General features: G+C 44.1%; 2 protein-coding genes across 4 annotated transcripts in view; one reads left to right on the top strand and one right to left on the bottom strand.

Moving 5' to 3' along the window:
• Positions 1-4,092: 4,092 nt before the first annotated feature.
• Positions 4,093-19,524, bottom strand: tgfb3 (transforming growth factor, beta 3). The gene is made up of 7 exons (XM_083792693.1): positions 18,725-19,524; positions 12,634-12,797; positions 10,925-11,054; positions 10,513-10,620; positions 9,377-9,533; positions 6,635-6,788; positions 4,093-5,420 (listed from the first exon to the last, which is right to left on the bottom strand). Exons 1-7 carry the CDS (start codon positions 19,068-19,070, stop codon positions 5,262-5,264), a joined length of 1,218 nt encoding a protein of 405 aa, XP_083648819.1. The 5' UTR covers positions 19,071-19,524; the 3' UTR covers positions 4,093-5,261.
• A 900-nt stretch (positions 19,525-20,424) lies between these two features.
• The window catches only part of ift43 (intraflagellar transport 43 homolog (Chlamydomonas)), a 34,388-nt gene continuing 30,715 nt past the window's right edge, over positions 20,425-24,097 (top strand). For all 3 annotated transcript variants that reach the window (XR_014570851.1, XM_083792075.1, XM_083792074.1), the window contains exon 1: positions 20,425-20,533. Coding sequence is in view for 2 of the 3 variants with exons in the window: in XM_083792075.1 (XP_083648201.1) it covers positions 20,486-20,533 (48 nt within the window). In the remaining variant the exon portion in view is untranslated. The remainder of the gene's footprint in view (positions 20,534-24,097) is intronic.

The following is a 24,097-nucleotide window of genomic DNA, read 5'->3' as shown; positions in this document are numbered from 1 at the left end:
GAGCAGTCAGCGGGCTGACGTGTTCCTTTCATGTAGAGTGTGCTGTCAGAACGCTCTCCAGCTCCCACTCTCTCTCCAAGCTCAAGTCCGTTGCCAATTCAGACCATCTCTGGCCGTTTGCCAAAGGACGTGTTGAAAGCTTAGCATCCTTTGCATGTAGGCTTGATTTTCGTTTTTTCGTTTTTTGTTTTTTTCAAGGAAATTCCACCCTTTGAATGAGATTGCTTTGTTGCCTTTTCAATTCACGGTTGTTTCATCATTCATAGCCTGGTAGTCATCAGGTCAATATGACATAATCGCTGGCCAGATGGATGTTTCCCAATCAAAATTGTCAAGTAAACATTTTTCGGTTTTATAGATTGTGGGGTTGTGTTGAAATCTCATCTGTTCTCATTGTGAGGTTCCCCCACTACGTTAAAGGAAAACTTAAATCCCATTCTTCTGATTAATGTAGCTAAATATCCTATGTCTTCTGTGTATTTCATGTTAACGAGCGTACAAAACGAACGCCTGAGGACTTGAAACGACACGTTTGGCATCGTCGTCGTTATCAATTACACAACCCAAGCCTTGAATTCTTGGATTGTTTTTTTCTTTTCTTTTTTTAATAGAATATAAAATATTTGATAACCGGGTCATCGGCCAATCGGAGACTCAGACCGGAGACGGTCATCATATTATTGGTTTAGGAATGCGACAAAAAAAACTATTCAAGTCTTCATGGGGTGTGTAAATGATAGAAAATAAGTCTTTTTTGCGTGTACGACTCCTTTAAGATGTCAGGTATTTTCTTTTGCCACATTATATATTAGTAGAGAGGTGCCCGTGGGGAACGATGCAAGTTGGAAATGCATGCCCCCACCCAGATATTATGTCCCTTTTATGCCCGACGTCAGAATGGTGTCAGATTTCTGTGTGTCTCTCTGTGTCCCTTCCTATATATGGCGTTCTGTGTCAGGACTCAGGCATGCCCAAATATGGAGTGTTGTGAGGTCATAACAGGCCAGCTCCATATATGGACCCTGGGCAGAGGCCCCACACAACCATGGGTCCGACCGACTCGACACCGGGCACTGCACTCCCTGTGGTGGTGTGGAACGCGTGTGTCGAATTTGAAGTCGGTGGGGCGAACGTGCATTACAGACGTACAGACAGACGTACACACAGAGACTTGGTGCATTTATAGTTCGATTGATGAGCTCCTCACATCAGAACAAAGGGATTTAGGTTTTCCTTTAAGACAATGTATCTGACTCAGGGATTCTGGCAGACCTTTTTTTTCCCTAGGAGGGCCTCTTAGCTAAAATCTTGAGCGCCTAGCCAAACATGTCTGGTGAAAATGAAAGGACGCATTAAACCAACCACCACGGTGACCATGGGACGCACATTCAATTTTATCCTGCTACGTTATGACCAAATTCAAGACTTATCATGCAGTACATTCTTTGGCTCCTCACAACATCAACATGAATGCGCTTGCGGGTTCTCAACATCTTTCCTTGGACCCATTTAGTTGACCACCTGTGGGTCCCGGGACCCACCACAATGAAAACCTAGTTCCATCACTGTATCAGCTGTATGCAGATTTGACGTTAATTAATCAAAAATAATCGAATTAATCATGCAAAGCACACGCGCATAAGAGTCCCCCCGGCCCCCGCCCTAGGCAAAGCTTTTTCCTGCAGGAAAACAATTACTGTATTCAGTGACAACATCCATCAAACTGGGCTCAAAGCATGACACAAGGCTATTCCCTTCTTCACCTGCAATGCACCCACAGCAGCATCCTTAAAGATATTCTGTTATTTATGACTGTAGTGAACATACTCAGGGTTTGTTGATAAAACGCGCATTATGATGGTCAAATTCAGTATGTTTATGATAACGTTTTGTGATCAATACTTGAATTTTTGTCATTTTGTTTCTAAAGTGAAATGATATTATGTAACATTGAAGAGTGTTTTTACATGGTTTTATAGTCTGCAGTTTGGCTGCAGTAGTTGGGTTTATTACACTGGAATCATAGCAGCTCTTATATCCGTGATGGTTTCTTGTAACTGCATATGTGAATGTTTTATCTTGTGTATTGACTACTGTTGCCTATGCATGATGTATGATAAGACTCCTACAGTCCATTTGTGTTATCTTACATTTTGTGCAGTACATTATTGTTTAAAATGGCTCGTTTACATGAAAAGGTTTTTGGATCTGTAGTTGCTATTTGTCAACAGCGCACAAGCATGGCAAGGTATTTTGGGACCAATACAGGCAACTAATAATAGCATTATTGAAGTGATTGTTCAGCTATTAAACCATCATGTATAGTTTGTATACTGTATGTGTATGCATATTGTCAAGAAGTACATTTAAGTACACTTTGCTTGGGTGACTTGAATATATCCTCCTGTACTTTCAAACAGAGTTCAAACATTCTCACTCCCGACTCGTCGCATACATTACTGACGCTTTGTCGGGACCCCTGGGTGTCACCTGGACAATGCACTGGGCGCTTCTTTGGCGTCACGTTTCAACCATAGACTGTAAAAAATATGGACAAAGCGTTCTCCGGGTCTAACATGAACGTAAAATGAAGCCTGTACAGTCCTTGTATTGTAAGTCGCCATCTTTCTAGATCCGTTTGGGCCCAGCTGGCCATTGGCTGGCCCAGACAACGAGGTGGGACTTCCCCCCTTCTTCTCCGTTGGTTTTTATTTTGACTCGAGTGGGAGGGGAATCCCGATCATAGACTGTAACGGTAGCCACGCCCCTCAGAACATACGCGACTTTATGGTCATTTTTTTTATAAACGGGACCATAATTTTCCAAAAAGAATATTATGACATTAGAAATGAGACTTTAAACTAGTGACCACGTTTATTAAGGTAATACAGTCTAGGTGAAGTTGGGCCCAAATACATGGACCTCTATGGGTCTATGGGTTTTTCTGGGTCCAATGACAGCGCCACAACAGGCCATTATATGAACTTTTAGGAAATCCCGATTTCCTCAGTGGCTTCACAAAATATCTGTCTGACTGCCCCCCTGGTTTCAACATGTACAGTAGTCTGCATCACATGATGCGTAATGCAGACGTCGTGTCTATTGAGAACACTGTTAAACATATTGAAAACAAAGCAGGAAAGCATCCGTGTCATTTTAGATTGCGCTAAAAAGCATTGTTTTATGCTTTGCCTATTCAGAAATAGCAGATCTACAACCCGCAATTTGTGCAAATCTTTGAATAGGCCTATATGTATTATTTTAAAGTGATTTTTTTTTGCTTCTGGGGGTCCCTTGAACAAAACATTTTGAGATGGGGGTCTGCGGCCAAATAGATTTTGGGGGTCCTTGACATGAACCTTTGAGAACCACTTTGAGCAACATACGTTTGAGAAAACTGTCGGGATTTAGACGATATTTGTAGAATTGGCCTCAGGCAGGCATGACTGGCTGACTTGAGCCCTATGAGTCGCAAGCATAGAGTAATAACAGTATAAGAGACCGAACCAGAGCGTTAGCCCCCCCCCCCCCCCCCCCCCTCTATTCATCTCGATGGAAGTTGCTCAGTGGCGTTTTGAAGCACCCGGAAGACTGCCGGAAGTACAATTATAACTCAATGGCTCGAGTGAGCGGAAGTTAAGCCCGGGACCTCCTGGGATGACGCACGTTATACGCACATGACGTCATGAGCGACCGTCGTCCACCTCCATTAACGTGCTGCAGTTCCACTTTTCGCCAGTAGGTAGTGGCAGCTTCAACGTTGGATAGCCTTACTGGGGGCTTGGTCGCACGCCAAGTGACCGCCCGGTGCCGTGCGGCGGTGTGATGTTGACTTCTGCTGACTCCGCATCGTTCTAGTGATCTAGTTGCATACGGACGGGCAGTATAATAGTATGTAGGAAATGACCCAACCTCGTCATCGGACATAAAAGATACGTCGACCAAGTGTCAACAACATGTACTATGTCTTCTTAGGAGTGAGAATGTGTAGACAAATTCATTTAATTTGCATTAATAAGGGCTACAGGACCGTGAACCATGTATAGAGGAGGAAAAAAACTAAAAAACAATAATGAAAATGGAGCAACTCAGTCCAAGACTGTCCTTATTTTAATAAAAAAAAGAGTGTTTCCAAGATTAATGAAAAAACATTTACAGTTTGTGATGTAGTGAATTGTTCACTTAGTGATGTACATGGTCTTGTACAACAGTAAGGCTTGGTTTCAGAAACACAACACATTCCAGGAGACACTGTCCTGTTCCATTATAGAAGGTAAACATAACCATGAAAATACTATTTCGAATAAAGGTTGTTTTCCAGCATGTTATTTTTTCTTTCCTAAGATAGGTTTTTTTTTCTTCTTTTTTTTTTTTTAACCCAACAGCGTTCTCTTCCTAGATTAACAGTGTAGGGAGCTGTGGAGTGCACAGCGCTTTGTTTCCAGCATAGACAATCCTAGTTTTGTCCTGCGTGTCCTATAGCCATGCATTGTTGGTCAAGAGGGATACGTTTGCTTTTAGCAAACAACGTTTGTTTAGCTTGAACCCCCCCCCCCCCCTTGGACATGTTCACAATCACACATGATTTATATGCCGTTGTACGACGGTGTCACATGCTGAAAATACAAGCTCACTCAGCTATTTTCAGGCACACGACGCCGGTGTACGACGAAGTGTATATTCAGTCTGCATTTTCAGCCACTTTCCCCATTTCGACTGCAAATTATTTGTATGTCCTCAGAATATGCAGTGGTCATAGCAAGAACCTTTAAAGTTGTGTTCCTCTTGTTCGTAAAAAAAAACAAAAATACTGTCTTTGAATGCCCATGTCATATGGCGAACGTACAGGCACTTCAAAAATCTGAAATACTGGGGAACGAAAACAAAACAAAAACACTTATTTAAAAAGGCCACTGTTGACGGTCAAAAACTCCCCCAAAAGAACAGTTCTGCTGATTTTTGAGAGCGTCGTTAATAAAGTGGTGAGTTCACTGGGTCCTCCACACACTGTCCCGCGGAATGCAAGTAGTGTGGCGGGCCACCTCCCGTCTGCAGGGATGAGAAAGAGAGCGCACGTGCATGGCTGAGGCAGGGGGGGGTGGGGGGTGCGAAGGTGGACAGAGGTATACTCGTAGAGAGTGTGGGGGGGCAGAACACCGCCCCACCTCTCCCCCACCCCACCTGAGTAGTGCATGGAGGGGGCGGGGGGGGCCCTTTGAGATCCCAGTTCTCTCGCTGCCGGGGCACCGCGAGGGCCCTTTCTAGCTGCACTTGCAGGACTTGACGATCATGTTGGAGAGCTGCTCAACTTTGGGCGTGCGGCCCACATAGTAGAGGATGGTCAGAGGCTCTAGGTCCTGGGGGACACAGCAGGGCGAGGCGGACGCTTCGGGGTTCAAGGTGTTGTACAAGCTTAGCAGCTGCGGAGGAACCAACAAGACAGTGAGAGAGCTGAGTGAGGGAGTGACTACTTGATTACATAATCGTCACTGTCAGGGGTGGGGGGACCTTATACTGTATGACCAAAACTGTTAATTTGGAAGAAAAAAAAGAGCCTGTGTCCCGATGGATCCAATATAGTTATTATTTAGTCACAAGCTCTTTTTAAATACTTTTCATTGATTCAATATTTATAAACAACACCGGCACTTTCACTCGTTTCTAAAATCACTGATCTGTAAGCTCACATTGCGATGCAGGCAGCGTGTTGTGAGCTTGTAGATCAGCTATTTTTGTGTGACACAGTAGACTGGGTACAACGTAGTAGAAAAAAAAGAACATACTAAATTTAAATAAATACAAGGTTTCTGCCAAACAGCAACAATACACGCTTTTGCACTTGCATGGTACCGGCTCGACTGGACATGATTCTACTCATGGTTGGTGCCACATACTTTGTTTTGCACTGCAGACAGTATCCCCTCAAAGTAGCTGGTTGTAAATAGTGACGTCCAAAGCTCAGTGCAGGAGAGTGCTAAAGAACAATGGCGACCTATCTGGAAACAATCTCTATTTCGCCTCTCCAGATAAACAAAACGGTGTCTGACAACATTTTACTAAGCCACACATTGATTAATTTTAAATTTGCTATGTCAAGTTTAATATTTTATTAATGGTATTTGGGGGCTTCGGTGGTACTGGTATTCAATATACAGGGGAGACTGAATCACAATCAGTTTTATTGTCACATCACTGGTTTACAGGTGTAAATCAGTGAGCGAAATTCATTTTTGTGCAAGCTTCTTCATTTCGTTGTTTTCCCGGGAAAGAAAGGAAACACAAGGAAACTCAAAGATATCTACACATACATATACCATAAATCAGCAGCAGGTATGTGCATGAGGTTAGACATGAGGTGCAAAAGCGTCGCAACACATGGGTTGCCACTTTTGTGCCAAGCTTGTCTATCGTGACTTGACGATTTGCTTAGTGACTATTTGCTTAGTGATAGCTAACTTGGAGAGAGGTGATGCCAAGTACCAGGTATTAGGTACTAGTCCAAGTACCAGGTATTAATTCCAGGTATTAGGTACTAGTCTTGGCCAGAAAAAAAGGTAAATAGAGTTGAGTTGAGCAGGTACCATGCACAGAGAAAGCACCATATATCAATTAGATTCAGCAGTTTTTTTCTCACCGAACTGTGGGTGGTGTCTGCACTGCGGAGGTAAGGACAGGGCCCTGAGCAGAAGTTGGCATAATAACCTTTAGGCTCATGGATCCACCTCCAGCCCAAATGCTGGCGGAAGTCGATGTATAGTGGCCGCACGCAGCAGTTCTCCTCGTAATTCCTGGAGACAAGAAGGGGAGAGTAAAGAAGAGGCAATTTTATGTTTGAAACGGTCTTTCCGCAGAGTTGTGTACGTTTTGCTCCATACACTTTTGACGCCAAAGCCTGAAAAAAGCTCCGAAATTCCACTGTTAGGTGTGCCCTTATTTTCCCTCTTGGAGTCAGCCCAGGTGTCTTAGAGGCGAGCTGCCTGTCAGTCTGACGTAGAGAATCCAGAGCTGAGGAGACAACGTGTAAGAGAGGAGGTAGCGTCTCCCAGCACTGGGACAGATCTCAACTTGTATAATGTTGCTTGTGCCTCTGCCATGCTTGATTATTTAAATATTATATATATATATATATATATATTATACTGTATACATGTATTTTGCATGTACAGCCATTACCAAGTGTGGGAACATAACCACTCTGTAGTCTGTAAGTAGGCTACTCTATACTGTTGCAAAGATTATTTCTATTCATTCTAAAATAAGTAACTACTTTCACTTACACATTCACTGCCAGGTCTTAATTAATTAGATTAGATTAGATTAGATTAGATTCAATTTATTGTCACTGCACATAGTATACAAATACTTTGACAATTAAATGAAGAGTGGCGTCTAGCCAGAGTGCAATACAGTAATGCAGTAAATGAGAGAATAAATTCAGAAAATGTACAGTATGTACCGAGACGTGAACCGGAAGTAAACAAACGCTTTGTTGAGTGCCGGACGATTGTATTTTATTCCACCTGGAGAATACATTTTGTAACCGCGATCATCGGTTCTTTAGTTACGGGCTGTGAATAAAGCTTGTTTTGAACCAAAAACGAAATCTGGGAAAATTGATGGACAGAGATGTACTTTTCATTTCCGGTTCATTTCAGTTTTATTGGTCTCCTACAACCTAGAGCCATTCATAAATCATACGTTGGCTAAGAGTGCGATCTAACATAATCAATGAAAACCCTGAAATGACGAGTATACCCGCCAATGGCAGTCAATAAGTAGATTCTGAGTCAGTATACTCAAAACGGTTAATGTATGAGTGTCATGGTTGGGAGTGGGGGATGCTCAGAAGAAAATCTACCTATCTAATATTTGTGTTCTGTGTGAATGTACTCAAACAAACAAACAAACAAAAATATATATATATATTTTGGCCAACTTACACTTACACATCAGTGGTTCTCAACCAGTGGTCCTCCTTGAGGGGGGAGAGTTGGTAACCAAATAGACCCTTATAGATCTTTAACTCTTGAGAGCAAGACATTTAAATAATGGGCCTTGATTATGAAAAGGGTTGAAAACCACTGGTGTATATCATTCATTGACCAGGATCCCCTAGGGGTCTTTCTGTGGCCTACTCCTTATTGCCCTTCTAAATAGACCGGCTACAGGGACATGCTTAATCCCTATTCTGAAGGTAACATTATCCGAAAATAGCAGATCTACAAGCTTGCTTGGTGTTGTGAGCTTGCTGCTCTGCATAAAGGTTTGGTGTAGTAGAGAGCACACAAAGTACACGTTTTGGAGTTTAAGTGGTTGACTGTCTGAAAACATGAACTCATGAACATTAATCCACCAACACGATGCGACACAGTGATAGAGCCAAGCCAACACGATGCGACACAGTGATAGAGCCAAGCCAACACGATGCGACACAGTGATAGAGCCAAGCCAACACCATGCGACACAGTGATAGAGCCAAGCCAACACGATGCGACACAGTGATAGAGCCAAGCCAACACGATGCGACACAGTGATAGAGCCAAGCCAACACCATGCGACACAGTGATAGAGCCAAGCCAACACCATGCGACACAGTGATAGAGCCAAGCCAACACGATGCGACACAGTGATAGAGCCAAGCCAAAGTGCAGTAACTCCGTTTTTGGACACACCGAAATATTTGTGTATCCCAGAGGTCAAATTAGACTTCGTGATTTTGGGGTATAAACAATTACCTCAAGAACAGATATACAATTAGTGTAATATGACACGAAAACGCGTATTCGGGGTGGAGTCACCACCCCCAGGGTAAGTTGAGATTTGCTCTCGTTCACTGCAATGCAATTTGCGGCATTTCCAAAACAATATTGCGCAGAGTAGCGATTATCAAACGTATTTGCAATGCCATACGTTGAAAGATCTGTTGCCCGTGGACAAGGCACGTTACCTCCGCAAGTTAGATATTATCGGCATAGATGTTTGTCTGTATGTGATTAAGGATTGGAAAAAGTTGCATTGGCAGCCATAGAAAATTCTGCCCAGGGTAAAAAAACGGATGTGACGTTTTTGGGCGTACCTGTCTTGTTTCGTGTCAGTGTATCCCATTTGGCTGACCAGATTTAGTTTTATTTTTTTATTTTTTTATTAGCTATTGCACTTTGGCTTTATAGGGCAGAGTTATCAAACGAGTCTATGAAGCTATTTATGAAATCTATGAAAATGTTTGATCTGCAACACAATTTTATACAATATGTAGTGGGGGGGGGGGTGTCCCTGCTTTATCTCTCTCTCAACTAAGGGCTCCTTGGTCTGGAAAACGTTGAAGACACCTGAATTAGACAATAAACGACATACTACTACATAGATGGTTTCTTACGAGAAGCAGTAATTGGTGTCGAGCGCCCGCTTGCGCCGGCGTGAGGAGGACTGGGCGTCCAGCCGGTGGGGGGGGATCATCATTAGGATGAGATGAGGGTACAGCTGCTCCTTCTGTTTCTTCATTCGATTCTGCTCCTCATAGTCCCCCTCCATACCTGCACAGAGACGTCGGTTAAAGTTATACAATCTATTCTGGGACTTGTTTCAATGAATACAACGTTAACCAATCTGTATGGTGGAGTATGTTATACAATATAAAACATCTGCGGTGGTTGGGAGGCGGTGGTGAAGCAGACAGCACGCCGGATTCGACAGTATAGGTGCACCGTTATCTTTACTGTAATTTGGACATCAGGAGAGTGAAACAATGGATATAATATTGTACAGATTGTAGCTTTACATACAGAGACTACAGTCAGCGTCATGCTAATGTTTTCTTTTGTTGGGTGAGAGCTTCTGTATGGCGGTATAAGCATGTGCTTGAAAATGAACCCTCATTCAGTCTAGATGGGATGTTATTATTACATCTTAATTTCAGCAGTAAAAAGATCATCTCCAGTGGTGAGTGGCCGGGCGTCAATCACCTCCTCACGCTCCTCTTGCTTCCATCCTCCCCCCTGGGCTCGTGTCTGCTCATCCAATCTGCCCCTGATAGCTAAAGCAGCGGAGATCTCAAGAGAGACGCCGCTGGTGGATATGGACGCCCCTCTTTAATTCAGGGCCAAGCGTCTGCGCGCCGTGGCAGCACATTCCTTGCGGCCGAGCCAGTCAGGGGAACGTTCCCAGGACCAAGGACCCGGGGGCCCATATGCTAAGTGACATACCAGACCATTGTATTCCCATGGTCTGTGTCTCTCTCGCTTGCTCTTAGAAATGGAAGCCATTATCTTCCTAAAAATGGCCTCGACTGAGTATCAAACGCTTGGGGCGCGTGTTCACTGGAATGACTGGATAGCACTTCAGAGTTCAGACAGAACTTTTTCCCCCCTTATAGTCCGAGCTCTTAATAAGGGCAGCGATGAGTTGCTGCCATGAGAGCTCAGAAGGCCAAAAAGTGGTGACGTCATGGAGGATCCCTTTGTATTAGTTATACGAGACTCCACCTCCCGCATCACCGAGGTGTGTCAAACTCACCTTTGAATTTCACCTCTAGCACTTCGTTGACGCTCTCGATGATGTCGCCGTTGGGATTGAAGGTGTGACAGGGACAGTGGACGCTGATCTCCAAGCCCAGGTTGGTCTCTGGGGAGAAACAACGGCACAGGGACGTGAGGAGGGCGGCAGATGTTTTATGTATTTATCTGTTTAGTTTTTGTTCATTTGTATTGATGTTCCTATCAGTTTGACTTCAAGTGTTGCCTGTTAGCACAGTCATTGATCTGTAAAGCCGTAATTATACTTGCCTCGCACCGATAATAACAGATCTACAAGCTTCGCCTTCTTCTTCTTCCTCTACAAGCTTGTAGAGCGGCTATTATTGGTGCGAGACACCGGCGTACGACTAAGTATAGATCAGGTGTAAGAAGGTCTGATGCGTCCCACTCACGTCTGTACATTAGCCACTCCCTAACGGTCTCGGTCACGTCAAAGGACACCCACTCATGCGTTCCCTTGGTCAGGACGTTTTTGCCCCCGATGTAGCGCTGTTTAGCTATGTGGTCATCCTTCTGGAGTATCTGCAACGAGAGGTGAAAGTCTGACTCTTGCTGCATATGGTCTCTCTCTCACTTTCTCTCCATTTCTCACTCATATTAGGCACACACACGTGCGCACACACGTGCGCACGCACGCTTGCGTGCGCGCACACACACACACACACACACACACACACACATATACACACACACACAACCAGACGGCGATCCAGCCAGCGCTGTCTGAGCCAGACTCTCCAGGATGCCCTGGGCCAAATGTCTTCTCCTCATGGAAAAAGTGACTCCTTGTGTTGATATCCCCATTTTGCAAGTTAATGCCTGTATGTTACCCTTCTGCCAATGCGAACCTGGCTGTCCCTTCCATCAGCACTGCAAATTTTGTATTGAGTATTGAGAAAGCAATTGCATATATTTTTAGATCTCGAGCATCGTACGTGTCATAACACTCGGGTGTTTATGTTGTTCGAAAACCAAATGCCAGTGCCGGCTGAGTGACAGGGCTTCGGCGGTGGGATTCAGGGCTCATTGCCCCCGGCAGCACCTATAGCGTTTTCTCTGAACAAAGAGGTTTATCTCTAGGGAGAGTTGAGTGGAAAGGGGAGCTGAACGCTCAGCCCCACAGCAGTGCTGCTGGGATAACCAGGTTCCTGAACATTGTCAGCATCTAATCTGGCTTCCTGTGGGGCCTGGGAGGGGGGCCACGAGGGCTGCCAACGCCAGGCCCTGCCAATCAGCTCCCGGCTAAAGTGTGGGGGCGAGTGGCTCCGTTTACTCCCCCAATGACTGACCCTGCCTCTATCTCCTCCTGGGCCCCTGGAAACAATCTGAGGGCCTGACAGTCTGCGCTCAGGCCTCGCCAGAGCCCGCCTCAGAGGCGGTATGCAGTCCGGAGACACTTGTCTCCCTGGCAGGAAATGTTGGAACCTGATCATTGCTCCCAGTCTCTCACAGGAGATTAATGAGGAAACCGAGCAAGAAAATCCATCCCTGCCACCCTACATGCAGACATCCAACACACGCAGGCACGTGCACACACACACACGCACGCACACTCATGCCATGTAAATACACATTATGCAGGTGCAGAAATGCCCTGTTGAAAGCGCAGCGCATTACTTGAAATAACAAGGGGGGGACAATTGCTTTGAGACTGACAGCTGAGGAAGAAGAAATCGCAGAATGGCAATCTAGAGTTTCTCAGAGATGGCTGCAGCGAGCTCTTAAATTTGTGCTAATGTAGAATCCATTTGACTGGGAAACACATGGAATAATGATCAGCCCTTGAAAAGAGGAGAGAGGGAGTTGGGAGCCTTGATATAAATGTTTTCATCCTTCTCGTTGACCTGCCCAGTCGCACAGCAGTGGAACTTATGGGAGAATTGGAGCACATTGCATGTTGCTACACATTGCCCCACACACAACCCACATGTGTTGCATTGCATGTTGCTACACATTGCCCCACACACAACCCACATGTGTTGCATTGCATGTTGCTACACATTGCCCAACACACAACCCACATGTGTTGCATTGCATGTTGCTACACATTGCCCCACACACAACCCACATGTGTTGCTAGTACCAGTGGAGATTCACCCACCTGGTAGAGCTCAATCCTCTGCTCGTTCCTCTTGGCACTGGAGTTGGGGATCCGCAGGGCTCTGAACTCGGCCCGGAACAGGTTGGTGGAGTTCTTCTCCATGGCGGAGACGTTGAAGCGAAACACCTTGGAGGTGATGCCCTTCGGGCAGTAGGAGAGGTCATCTGCAGGAAACATGGAGCACAATAGAAACTTCACATCATGACGGCTATAATAGCTGCTTGTTTGATCTGAGCTCGACTGGAGCCGTCCTTGTTTCTTTTAACGGATCCCTCTAAGCTGTTATTCTTGTTACCTCATTGTGTACACGTTATCGAAGCCTATTTTCCGGCATGAGCTATGATCAAGGGTGGACATGTTTACATTCTGAATATTGATGTGCTTATTGTACTTATTACTGAGGATTTGACACGACAAACTAAGATGTTTTCGCCGAAAAACAAAGTTGTTTTAACCGTTTCTAGGCCTATTCTCTCTGGGAGAGGAAGTGCAGAGTCCGCTGCCGTGTAACCATCTGCTCATGCTTTGTGCAGTCCGAGTTAGCAACGAGTTGAAGTCATGAAATGAAAACCAAATGTCCCATGTGGCAGCAGTGGAACGGGCGGGAGGGAGACGGCAGCGCTCTCTCTCCTCCCCACCGGCTCTGAAGCCCAACAGGTGCTCTGAGGGGCCAGGATGGAAGCCAAGCATTCCCTGGCTGGAAGCTAGGCAGCTCGCCTAGGAACATGTGCTATCACATGCCGGAACAGAACCATACCTGAGCCAACGGGGCCGTTGCTCCGATATAATGTTAAGGCAGTGATTAGGCCACGGACCCCCACGTTTTAATCTCTGGGGATCGCAGTCTATGGAACACACTCTGCAATTAATTCCTCAGAGATAGTTACAGACCCGTAAAGCTCCATTTGGACCCCTGGTGGTTCTTCTGGACCTTAACGTCGAGAACCAGTGTGTTAAGGGTGACAGTTGATCTGCCAAGTACATGGCTGACAAGCAGTGTGTGCACTTCTGTGCGCTCTGCATGCCTGAATGCATGTGTGTGTGTGTGGGTGTGGTAGTCAGCAGCAGAACCTACTGCAATGGCTGCACCATACAGTAGGTTCCCTCTGAAACGCTTCCTGTTGGACGCCCGCTCAACTCCTTCTCTTTTCGCACTCTCTTCTTTAAAAAAATCCCTCTAATGCCATTGAATCGTTTATTATTTTAACAGGCCGAGCACATGCAGCGTTGAGCAAAACAAGCACACAGCAAGCTTTTTATGAGCCAAGTGGAAACAGTCATTTACAGCCAAGCCATTGCTAATTTATTACCCCAAGCTTAAGCTTTATTACCGGCCCTTAGATTTGCTGGTGGTTAACGGAGCTGCACCTTTAACACACTCGCATGATTGAGTGTTTTCTTTTTTAATTCTCCTTTATTCTTTTTTTTTTTTTACAAAGGAAACTCAAAATGACGAGGTGTTTGTGTCATGCAGAAGGCACTTGCACATCTCTACTCTAAATATATGCACTCCATTTGACCCATAATTCTATTTCACGGTGTCCTCCAAGCTATTATCTGATATTTCCACAAGGCCTTTTTACGTAACTTTCCCTATTTATAGGTGACCTTTTCTGCGTGCATCCCAGGCCAGATAGCTGTCCACTGTTTCCATACAATCTATAAGGAGGAAAAATCAGTAGCAACACACACACACACACACACACACACACACACACACACACACACACACGGCACACACACACACACACACACACACACACACACACACACACACACACACACACACACACACACACACACACACTACTAGTTTATTTATCACTCTCTCTCTCCCCTCTACCTCTCTCATACAAGGTGGAAAGCCCCACTTCGGGGGAGATTTGAAATTCTAATCAAGTCTTTAGTTTCCCTTTTGCCTGACCTCATTTTTCCCATTGCAACGGTTTTTAGGTGGATTTCACATTACGCCTTATTTTCGCCACGGGTCTGAAGGTAATTTGTTCCATGTCAGTGCAGTGGTGGGGTTTGCTTGTGTAATTAAAGTGAAATACATTGACTAATTTGCCCGACCCCCGCCATTATCAGATTTGGTCCTATCGCCAGCATCAAGATGACGACATCAGCTTGACCCGTACACAGAGCTGACATCAATTATATGTTTCCCTGGGGAAACATAAACATTACATATCTGCTGTTTACTGTAGTAAAACGTACTGGTCCTCGATACAAACAGGGCACCACACTTCTCAAAACCATGGCTCATATTCAGCTGATTGTTTCTATTTTATCCCGGCAGCACTTATTACCAAAATTACGAGTAACGACGTATACATAATACATACTATGGAAACATTAAAATGTGGAGCTGCACAGCTAGAGCCGACGCCTCAATTTCAACAAATGAGTCTCACTTGATCACACTGTAATTAAAGAGTTTTATAGCTGCTTTATTCCCATTAACACCTAACCCAGCAGTGTATTTATAACCACTTTTCATAGCTTGGATCACCAAATGATGCCCAGCTGATCTCATTATCATATTATCACTCAATCAATTGCTCCATATATGGGCGGTAAAGTGTGGGGTTTAAGGGTCTGTAACTCTGAGAGTGTACAGATGGAACCACGGGTCCATTTGGTTCCATTTGTACATCTGAGTTAACCATTTAAACCCTATGCTTAGTTGCCTGGGGTCCTCCAGGGCTCTATACTAGGTATGCTGGTATTTCCCCCTGCTACACCAATCTCTTCTCCAAATAGCTAATCTTACAAACTCACAATGTGCTGGACTCTGATTTATGTGTTTAAATGAACACTCATGACTTGCCTAGGGACAGACTTTGAGTAGCTCAGCTTCTCATAAAGTGTCTGTCTGGTCCAGACACTCTCTACAGCTCCCACCCCACCCGGTGGCCTATAACTACTCTCTTAACCCTTGCCTTCCTTCCTGTGTCTGACTGGGATGCCCCCCAGTCCCACTACTATGACCCCTCTCTCTCGTCTCCCTCACACAGTGACGTCACACGGAAGCTCCCAGCAATCACCTCCTCTCACTGGCAGCCAGAGGGGCTGCTGTGATGTCAGTCTCTCCAAAGCTATGTGGAGGTAAACAGAGGAACTGGGATGCGTGCATGGGGAGGCAGGTGCTCGCCAGCTGCCTGAGGCGTCTAGACCTCTTTAACCAGTGAGAAATGGCCTTGGTGAGGCCCCAAATTTGCCATTTCAACACATTCACAAATGAATAGTGGATTTTCTAATTGAGTTTGTGTCTCAAATTAGTGATTTGTATGCAAGTCACGAATGGACTTAAAAACAAGATGTGTGACAAATACGTAACCACTTTCAGCCTTGGGCATAGCATTATAGGCAAAAAAAACAATTTAATAGCACTACAAGATTGTAGATCGGCTAGTTACACATGACACCATTGCACAACAAAGTATAAAATAGGCCTTGAGTGGTTAGTGTCAGCCCATAACTTGTTCAACTGAAAACAACGTTTTCACCTCGAATATTTATAGTATACAGACTGAACGTGGAATGTTCAGAGAGAACCAGGTCTTCGTATCTGGTGTCCTTCCCAGGAGAGCAGCACCACATGGACCGAGAAGCATTTTTATGAAAATACATTCTTTTTATCGAGCGGCATGTCGCAAGGAAACTTTGTCGCCGAAGCGTAGTAAATCAGGCTGAGATAATGCAATGGAGCGATCTCTCTCTCTCCCTCTCTCTTTCTGCTGAAGTCAGACAGCTTTTTTCCACTTGATCAAGGATGAAGAAGAGGGGAAATGGAGAGGGGTTTTGGGTGGGGGGGTGAGAGAGAGGCTGTCTTTCAGAATAAGGCCAAAGAACTCTGTCTCTGTTTGCTGGGATGACATCACCTTTCTACTATTCCATATATCAGGAACAGTGCTGTCCTCAACTCCGGTCATCCTCCAAACACTCAGTGAATGATTACCTTATGTTAGGCTGTGACTGTGAACTTCTCTCTGTGAGTGACAATATGCGTAATTTATAAATGTTGCAGCCAATACACTGGATTGCCTGGACAGCCTTATTGTGCCAAAGGTCATCCAGAGGTAACTTGATGCTGTGTGGATGAATGAATATGTCTTCTACTTCTGAAGTCCTCACCTGTATTCACTTTTCTGTGATACTGACGGTGGGATTGGTGGTACAACGTAATCCTTTTGGCCTCACAGTGCATCAGACAGCTACTGTAGATTGCTCTTTAGCTGATTTATGCTTATTGCAATCAGAAAACCTAAATGGAAATTATTACAGTATCGCACAGAAAAACATGTAGCCCATGTAAAATCCATTATCAGATAATCAAATATGACTGAATGCACACTGCTATTACTGTGGTGACAGGCATTCTGCTCCTACTGAAATGGGCTCTGCTTGCTTGCTATGAAATTACATAATGGAAAGTCAAAGGGAGAGAAAACTGATTATTCATCCATGCTGGCAGACCATGTTAATGAGGGTAACACCCTTCTTGGATACTTGTTTTAGGATAATGACTGGTGCCAATAGCCAGTCCAGTTCATGTAGTATGTTATCACCATGGAGGCCTACAGTCTGAGACCATACACAATAAATTGTCAGTGTTTATATTAGCTCCAAGAGTAGCCTATATGAATGGAACCAAATGCGGACCCTTTCTGGTAGATTTTGTTCCGTTTGTGGAGCTAAATGAACACTGAGTGAGGATTTGACTGTGTAGCGGGGTGATGTGTCCTGGGCACGTGGCCATTACTTATCCCACTCCTTAGACCTCTGTTTGTTTTGGGAGCTCTGGCTAGCTCTGACCAGTGGATAAACCCGGTTGTAGAGCTGTATACCGAGTGTCAGAAGCACTTTGCGGGACCTGCTGTGAAATGGATTTGATTCAGAGGGGATTGAGCTGGACTGGCTCCGCAAATAAACACCTGTTGATTTTAAAGCAGTGCTCTGATTGCAAGTTGTGCACTGATCAGCCTCTTTGAGGAGAAGGAAGAGGCACATGTAAAAAAAACTTCCACTTAAAGTCCACTTAAAGTTTCCTTTCTCTGGAGAATCGCGTACTGCAGTGGGGGCGAGAGAACCCAATCCAATAAGCTCCCCATTGTGATTACTGGAACAATCAATTGAGCACAGTTTATACAGGAAATGCCAATATGAATGAGCGAGGGCAATTTGACCGTAATCCACAAAACAGTCAGCAGCAGGCAGCCTCCATCGCTACTGGAAACGAAGACTATGGAAATATAAGTACGAGAAACGGTGAAGCTTGCTGAAATATATTGGGAAATTAAAGGCCAAATAAAATTTGGAAATGAGGTATTGGAGTTGGCAATAAAAATGCTCCCGACTTAACTGCCTGAGAATTTTCCCCGTTTGGAATGTGTCAGACTTTGTCGTGTGGTAGGCTGCTGCCGTTCCCATGGCTGTGGTGTGAGGTATGTATGAGGAATGGCGCTCATTCCAATTAGTTTGTTTACTTTGCCCTCCGTTGCGCGCCCCGCTACAGTGCGCACAGGCAGGCGCTCCCGTCCGTGCGTAAAAAGCCATAGGCATTATAGTTTATGCTCCGAAAATACCCGATCTATACAAACTGACAGCGTGGCGGATGCCACGCGCTGTCAGCTTGTAGATCGGGTGTTTTCGAGACAGCACCGTCCTGCGATGAAGTATATCAGGGCTCAAACGCAAACGCGTGCGCCAGCCAGTTCCGTTGTCACGCGGATATTGGACATTAATGCCAACTGGAGGAGGCCTTTATTTAACATTTCTCCACGGTGGTTGCAAATAATCGCATGCTATATAAACAGGCTTTTAGGGCTTTTGTGAAAATAAACGTTTCTTAAGGAAACTTGACGCACGATTATGGAAAACATAAGTACATAAAACAAGCTGAGGGTTATTTGACACGCGTTTATACACACACTGTGATGTTGGAAATAAACTATGTGCGAGCCCGTGTGTGTGTGTGTGTTGGGCAACGGCTGGCCTACGTGGACGCATATCAAAGCCACACACACACACACACACACACACACACACACACACACACACACACACACACACACACTAGGCTACTCACTGCTGTCTGTGCCTCCATTGATCATGTTGAACTTGTAAATCTCTTTGGCATAATATTCGGTCTCCGTGTTATCCTGTCCGCAACTTTGCTGTTTGTCTCTGCCCAGCTCCTCAATGAGGTCCTTCGTGCTGTTATAAAGCGCCAACACCTGAAAAGGCACTTGATTCGGACCGATGGTCTGAGGCGGACTGGTCAGCCGGAGTTTACTGAGGATCTGTCCTCGGATCGCCTCTACTCTCTTCTTCTTGATGTGGTCGATGTCCACAGTGGTGCACGTTGACAGTGACAAAGTCATGGTCACGCAATTCGAGAGCAGTAAAAACAGGAGTGCTTTGCCCAAATTCATATTTATGTATTTACTCACAACTGAAGCTCGTCAAGTTTTCAAAAGTTTTTTTTTCCTTTATTTCAATTTAATTCCGATGTGTATGGAATCCTTTTATATAATATTATTCAAGTCGTCACCGAGTCCTTTCTCCAAGGAATCCCATTTTGTGTCATGTCATGTGTGCCAAATGCGCGTTTGCATGAGAGCTATAATCCATGACCTTTCTGAAATAGAACCTCAACTCTTCATCAAAACTTTCAGTCTTTTCTTTTCTTTGCCTGTTCTTCATTCCATTGGTTTAACACACGTTCATCTCTTCTTTCTTGCATTAGTTTATCACCAGCATGTCAATATCTGTACCATTCTGTTTCTCCATCGTATTAGCGCTTTCTATCCACTTGTGTGTGTGTAAGGCTATATTATATATGTGGTCCCCTGCGTGCCGTTCTGTCTCCCTCCAGCCAAGGCTCAAATACAGTCAACAGACGCACTTTCCACGCTCACTGACACTTTATACCCGGAGGTAGCCGTGACGTAGAGAGGGAGGGACTGCGCATTATAGTCTCCTTAGACAATAAAAGGCAACGTTTATCCCATGATGCAGCTCTCACGGGAATTCAACAATATCCGAATCAAAAACATTTATTTTTGTGGGGTAGCCTATAAATGTGAAATAATTTAACATGAGAGCAAAAGTGACTTTAGTTTATTCACACCAGCCAGCCCCCAAGTGGACGTGGGACAACATCGCCTAGCTAGAATGACACTGTTGCAAAAGTTTCCGACACATGATAACATTAAAAACAATCTAACTCTAACACAGCAGGAGTATGATTTTTAAACAAGCCATTCTTGCCCAGTGGAATTTTGGAGACGCAAACTAAGCTAATATTATAAACTCAGATACACTGACTATAGGCTACTATCGATGTAGTGGCAGTCCTCCTCAACAGTGCACAACACAACCATCTAGTGGACTGCAGGAGTAATAGAAAATATACTTTAGCCGCAAACCATGATAAAGATACAATAAATATTTAGAATACGGTTTGCATACATCACCACCAGTCCACCACCATTATCAACAACAGCAACAACACACGTCAATCATTGGCAGAATCATTAGGTCACATATTATGGTCAAAGACAATATTTAGTTAGAATTATGTCAATGCCAAATGGTTTTTTAAATGACATATTTAATTGAGGGATAATAATTGCTGATTCAATAATCACAGGACATTTTTCATTAGAAAAACACAGGACATTTTTCACACCCTCGCCTCAAAGTTTTATCAACGCAATCTGTGGCCAGCGGTACGCCACTGCATGCGCATCGCTCCCGTCGCCATAGAAACGGTTGCTACGTGACGCTTGTTTGTCTCCAGGAAGCAGCAGCGTGCAAGCTGCGTCGCCTGTTAGCAAGCAGATAAATGGACGACAATAATGTTCAACACGGAGATACTGCATCTGGGAGAAATGTGAGTGTTCGCTTCGCGTGCTGAACATTTAGTTAGTCTTGATGTGCAGTGCCGTTTAAACTAGACAGCACCACAACCATATGGGACCAGGCTAGGCTAAGCAATAAGCTAATAAGCTAAGCTAACCTGTTGACATTACATGTCTGAAGACAACACGACATTTTCAAAATGCAACACGATCGAGTCCCCATTTAAATAAGCGTTGTGTTTTATTTTATCTCACATTGATGTTAGCCGTTGTACCCTGACATTTCTAGCTATCCTGGTAAAAAAAAACCCGACCCAGCACTATAGAGAAGCTCGAATTAAGTAGCTAGCTACTGCTACTTACAGTCAATTAGTTAGTTAGTTAGTTACTAGTAATATTACTTGCATTCTTAGATTTCTTACCTAAAGTAGGTGAAGTGGATATGGCATTTAGTTACTGTACTACTGTGACAGCTACATGGTATCTCAACCAGCATCATCAACAACACATTTTACATCGCACAACAGTCATACAACAGACTCCTCACACAAGTCAATACAAATACAACACAAAGACATTCTCATGAGACATATCTTTATTACATTTCCATCTTCAACATAATTGATAGATAAATCAGAAATGAGACTGGCAGGTCATATCATCCCTTTGTTTGTGTGTGAACAAATCCAATTGCAACTTTTTCTTTGTTCTTTCTTTGTTACTTTCAGATTAAAAAAAAACATAAAGAAAAGGGTAACGACTAACGAGTTCCATTCCACCATTGCTCTGTAATGACTGTTCTGTGTTTTGCATTAGTTCTACATGAGGGGAACACAATTTATTATATATTATTATATATATATTATATAAATGTGATAACACTAATGCTTGGTTAAAGGGTTAGTTCAGATTTTTGGACTTAAAGTTGTAGAAAATATTTGCCATTAATGTAGTGGTTGCAAAAGTATTAATTGATTGCCTGAGTCCCGTGGTGGGAGTTCTCGCCTTGTTAGGAATGATGTTAGGTTTAACCGTTTAAACATAATTTACTTAGGTTACTTTAGGAATACCAGGCTGCTCAGTTCCGCCGCCTTCCATGGGCGAGTTGGTAAAAGGGCGACTCGTTTGGTATTCGTTCCATGTGACAGAGGGGTCAAAGTTGAATGAAAGTTGCGCTATACAGTATGGTAGAAATAGGTCAACAATACAAGTGACCCTAATTTTGTGGATTCATTTATTTGTAATGCGTGGCCTCCCCAGTGACCCCCACCAAATGCCCGGAACTACTTAATATTCACCAAAACCAGACCAGAACTCCCACCACGGGAATTTAATACCTTTGCAACCACTATACTGTATTTATGGCAAGTATTTCCTACTGCAAGTATTTCCTACAGCCAAAAATCTGAACTAACCCTCTAAGTATAAAATGTAGGCACGTATTTACTACAATGTTTTATAGCTGCTAATCCTGCCATACTTGACATTTTACTATCAATATATAATGCCTATACTTCGGTTACTTGCTCAATATTTGTGTCTCCCATAGTTACTGTAACTGTTATGTTACTCGTACTGACTTACAGCATGATGAAATTGAAACTGTGTGGGTTGAATTAATTTTCAAAAATGCTAAATCAGTATTAGTTGGCACCGTCTATAGACCGCCTGATCAGCACGGGTTCTATATGATATACTTGAGGGGTGCTTAGCTGGGGAGGAATGTGTAGAGAAAATCCTGATTGGCGACTACAATACGGATATGCTTCGTAAGGAAGCACCTGTGTTTAAGTCATTTAGTCGGTTTTGTGATCTGCATGGTGTCAGTCAGCTAATTACCCAACCCACAAGAGTGTGTGATTCTACTCAAACTGATCTACTCAAACATTGATCTCATTTTGACCTCGGACAAATCCAGAATCTCCAAGAAAGGGGTTATTGTATGTGGGCTCAGTGATCATTTTATGATTTTCTGTATCCGCAAAATACAAAAACTAAAGTTTGACTGTCACAAAACAGTCATATGTAGGGACCTCAAAACCTACTCTAGTGAGGCCTTTAACCTTGAACTGGAGAGTCTGGATTGGTCCGATGTGCTCAGGAGCTCACTAGTCGAAGAAGCATGGCTTGGCTTTAAAACCAAATTTACATCAGTACTAAACATCATGGCTCCTTTGAGAACCGTCAGGGTCAAAACCCGCTCGGAGCCATGGATGAATTCGGACATACTGACTGCAATGAAAGCCAGAGACAACAAATGCTCTGAACTTCTTAAATACAAGTCCAAGCTAGCCAAGTGCAAGTGCTTCGACAGTGATCTCCAAACCAAACTGTGCAACCTAAAAACCCAGTGTAACAAGCTAAGAAACGGTGTAATTGCCATGACCAAATCAGCCAAATGTAACTTTATCAATGATAAAGCAGAGGAAATCAAAAACAATCCTCGGGAGCTCTGGAAGTTACTAAACAACCAACTAGGCTGTAGTCAGAACTAAAAACCAGGTTTACTAACATAAACATCAAATCGAATAACACCCTCATCACTGACAAGCTTGATGTAGCCAACCACTTGAACATCTTCTTTACAAACATTGCAACAAAGCTGGTTAGCAAACTGCCCTCCCACTCTGGGTGTTTTGGTGTAGAGCACATCAAAGCCTTCTACAAAAACCTTGGCCTATAAAATGGCAATGGTAACAACCGAGGAGGTACTTAAAAAACTGAGTGCCCTCCAACCCCACAAGGCCACTGGCCATGACAATATTCCCTCCAAATCTCTCAGAGACTCAGCCATTTCCATAGCTCCAGTCATCACCCACATAGTTAACCTCTCCATCAAACAGGGACAGGTCCCCCAAGATTTTAAACTGGCCAAAGTAACCCCCTTGTACAAAAAAGGGAGTAAATTAGAACCCGGCAACTACCGCCCTATTTCTATTCTAAGCTCCATCTCGAAAGTGATCTATGAACAGGTTGAAAAGTATCTTGCCACTAATAAATTGCTGTACGAGTTCCAATCTGGTTTCAGAACATCCCACTCCACTGACACATGCCTCCTCTATTTGAGCGACCACATCAAACACGAGGTGGATGCTGGAAAATACTGCGGCATGGTCATGCTGGACCTCCAAAAGGCTTTTGACACTGTGAACCACTCCATACTGGTTAACAAGCTTAAAGCTATTGGTTTTGATAGCACATCAACGAGCTGGATGCAATCCTACCTGGAGGGGAGAGAACAGATGGTGGAGGTGAACGGAACACTGTCCCCCCCCCCTCCCAGTGAGCTGTGGCGTCCCACAAGGACACATACTGGGGCCTTTACTGTTCCTAATATATGTTAACGACATGACTTCAGCTTGTGACTGCAACTTGTTCCTGTTAGCAGATGACTCAGCACTGCTGGTCTCGGACAGAAACAAACTGCAGGTTGAAAAGACCCTCAGCTCTGAACTCGGTAGAATCTGCACCTGGCTCGCTGATAACAAACTATCCTTACACCTGGGAAAAACTGAATCCATTCTCTTCGGATCAAATAGTAATCTCAGCAAGGCAGATGGCTTCTTGGTTAGAGTGGGTGACAATATTATCACACG

The sequence above is a fragment of the Protomyctophum parallelum genome (assembly GCF_964188405.1).
Source record: "Protomyctophum parallelum genome assembly, chromosome: 20".
NCBI classification, from domain to species: Eukaryota; Metazoa; Chordata; class Actinopteri; order Myctophiformes; family Myctophidae; genus Protomyctophum; species Protomyctophum parallelum.
This window is presented reverse-complemented; position numbering and strand designations above follow the sequence as displayed.

Bases quoted from the DNA above. Each gene is read 5' to 3' on its own strand.
- tgfb3 (XM_083792693.1), bottom strand. From the start codon at position 19,070: ATGAATTTGGGCAAAGCACTCCTGTTTTTACTGCTCTCGAATTGCGTG. The intron at 10,621-10,924 runs GTGAGTGGGACG...GTTTCTCCCCAG, and splicing joins GGAGTGGCTAATGTACAGAC to AGACCAACCTGGGCTTGGAG. The intron at 9,534-10,512 runs GTGAGTTTGACA...GTCTCTGTGCAG, and splicing joins GCTAGAGGTGAAATTCAAAG to GTATGGAGGGGGACTATGAG.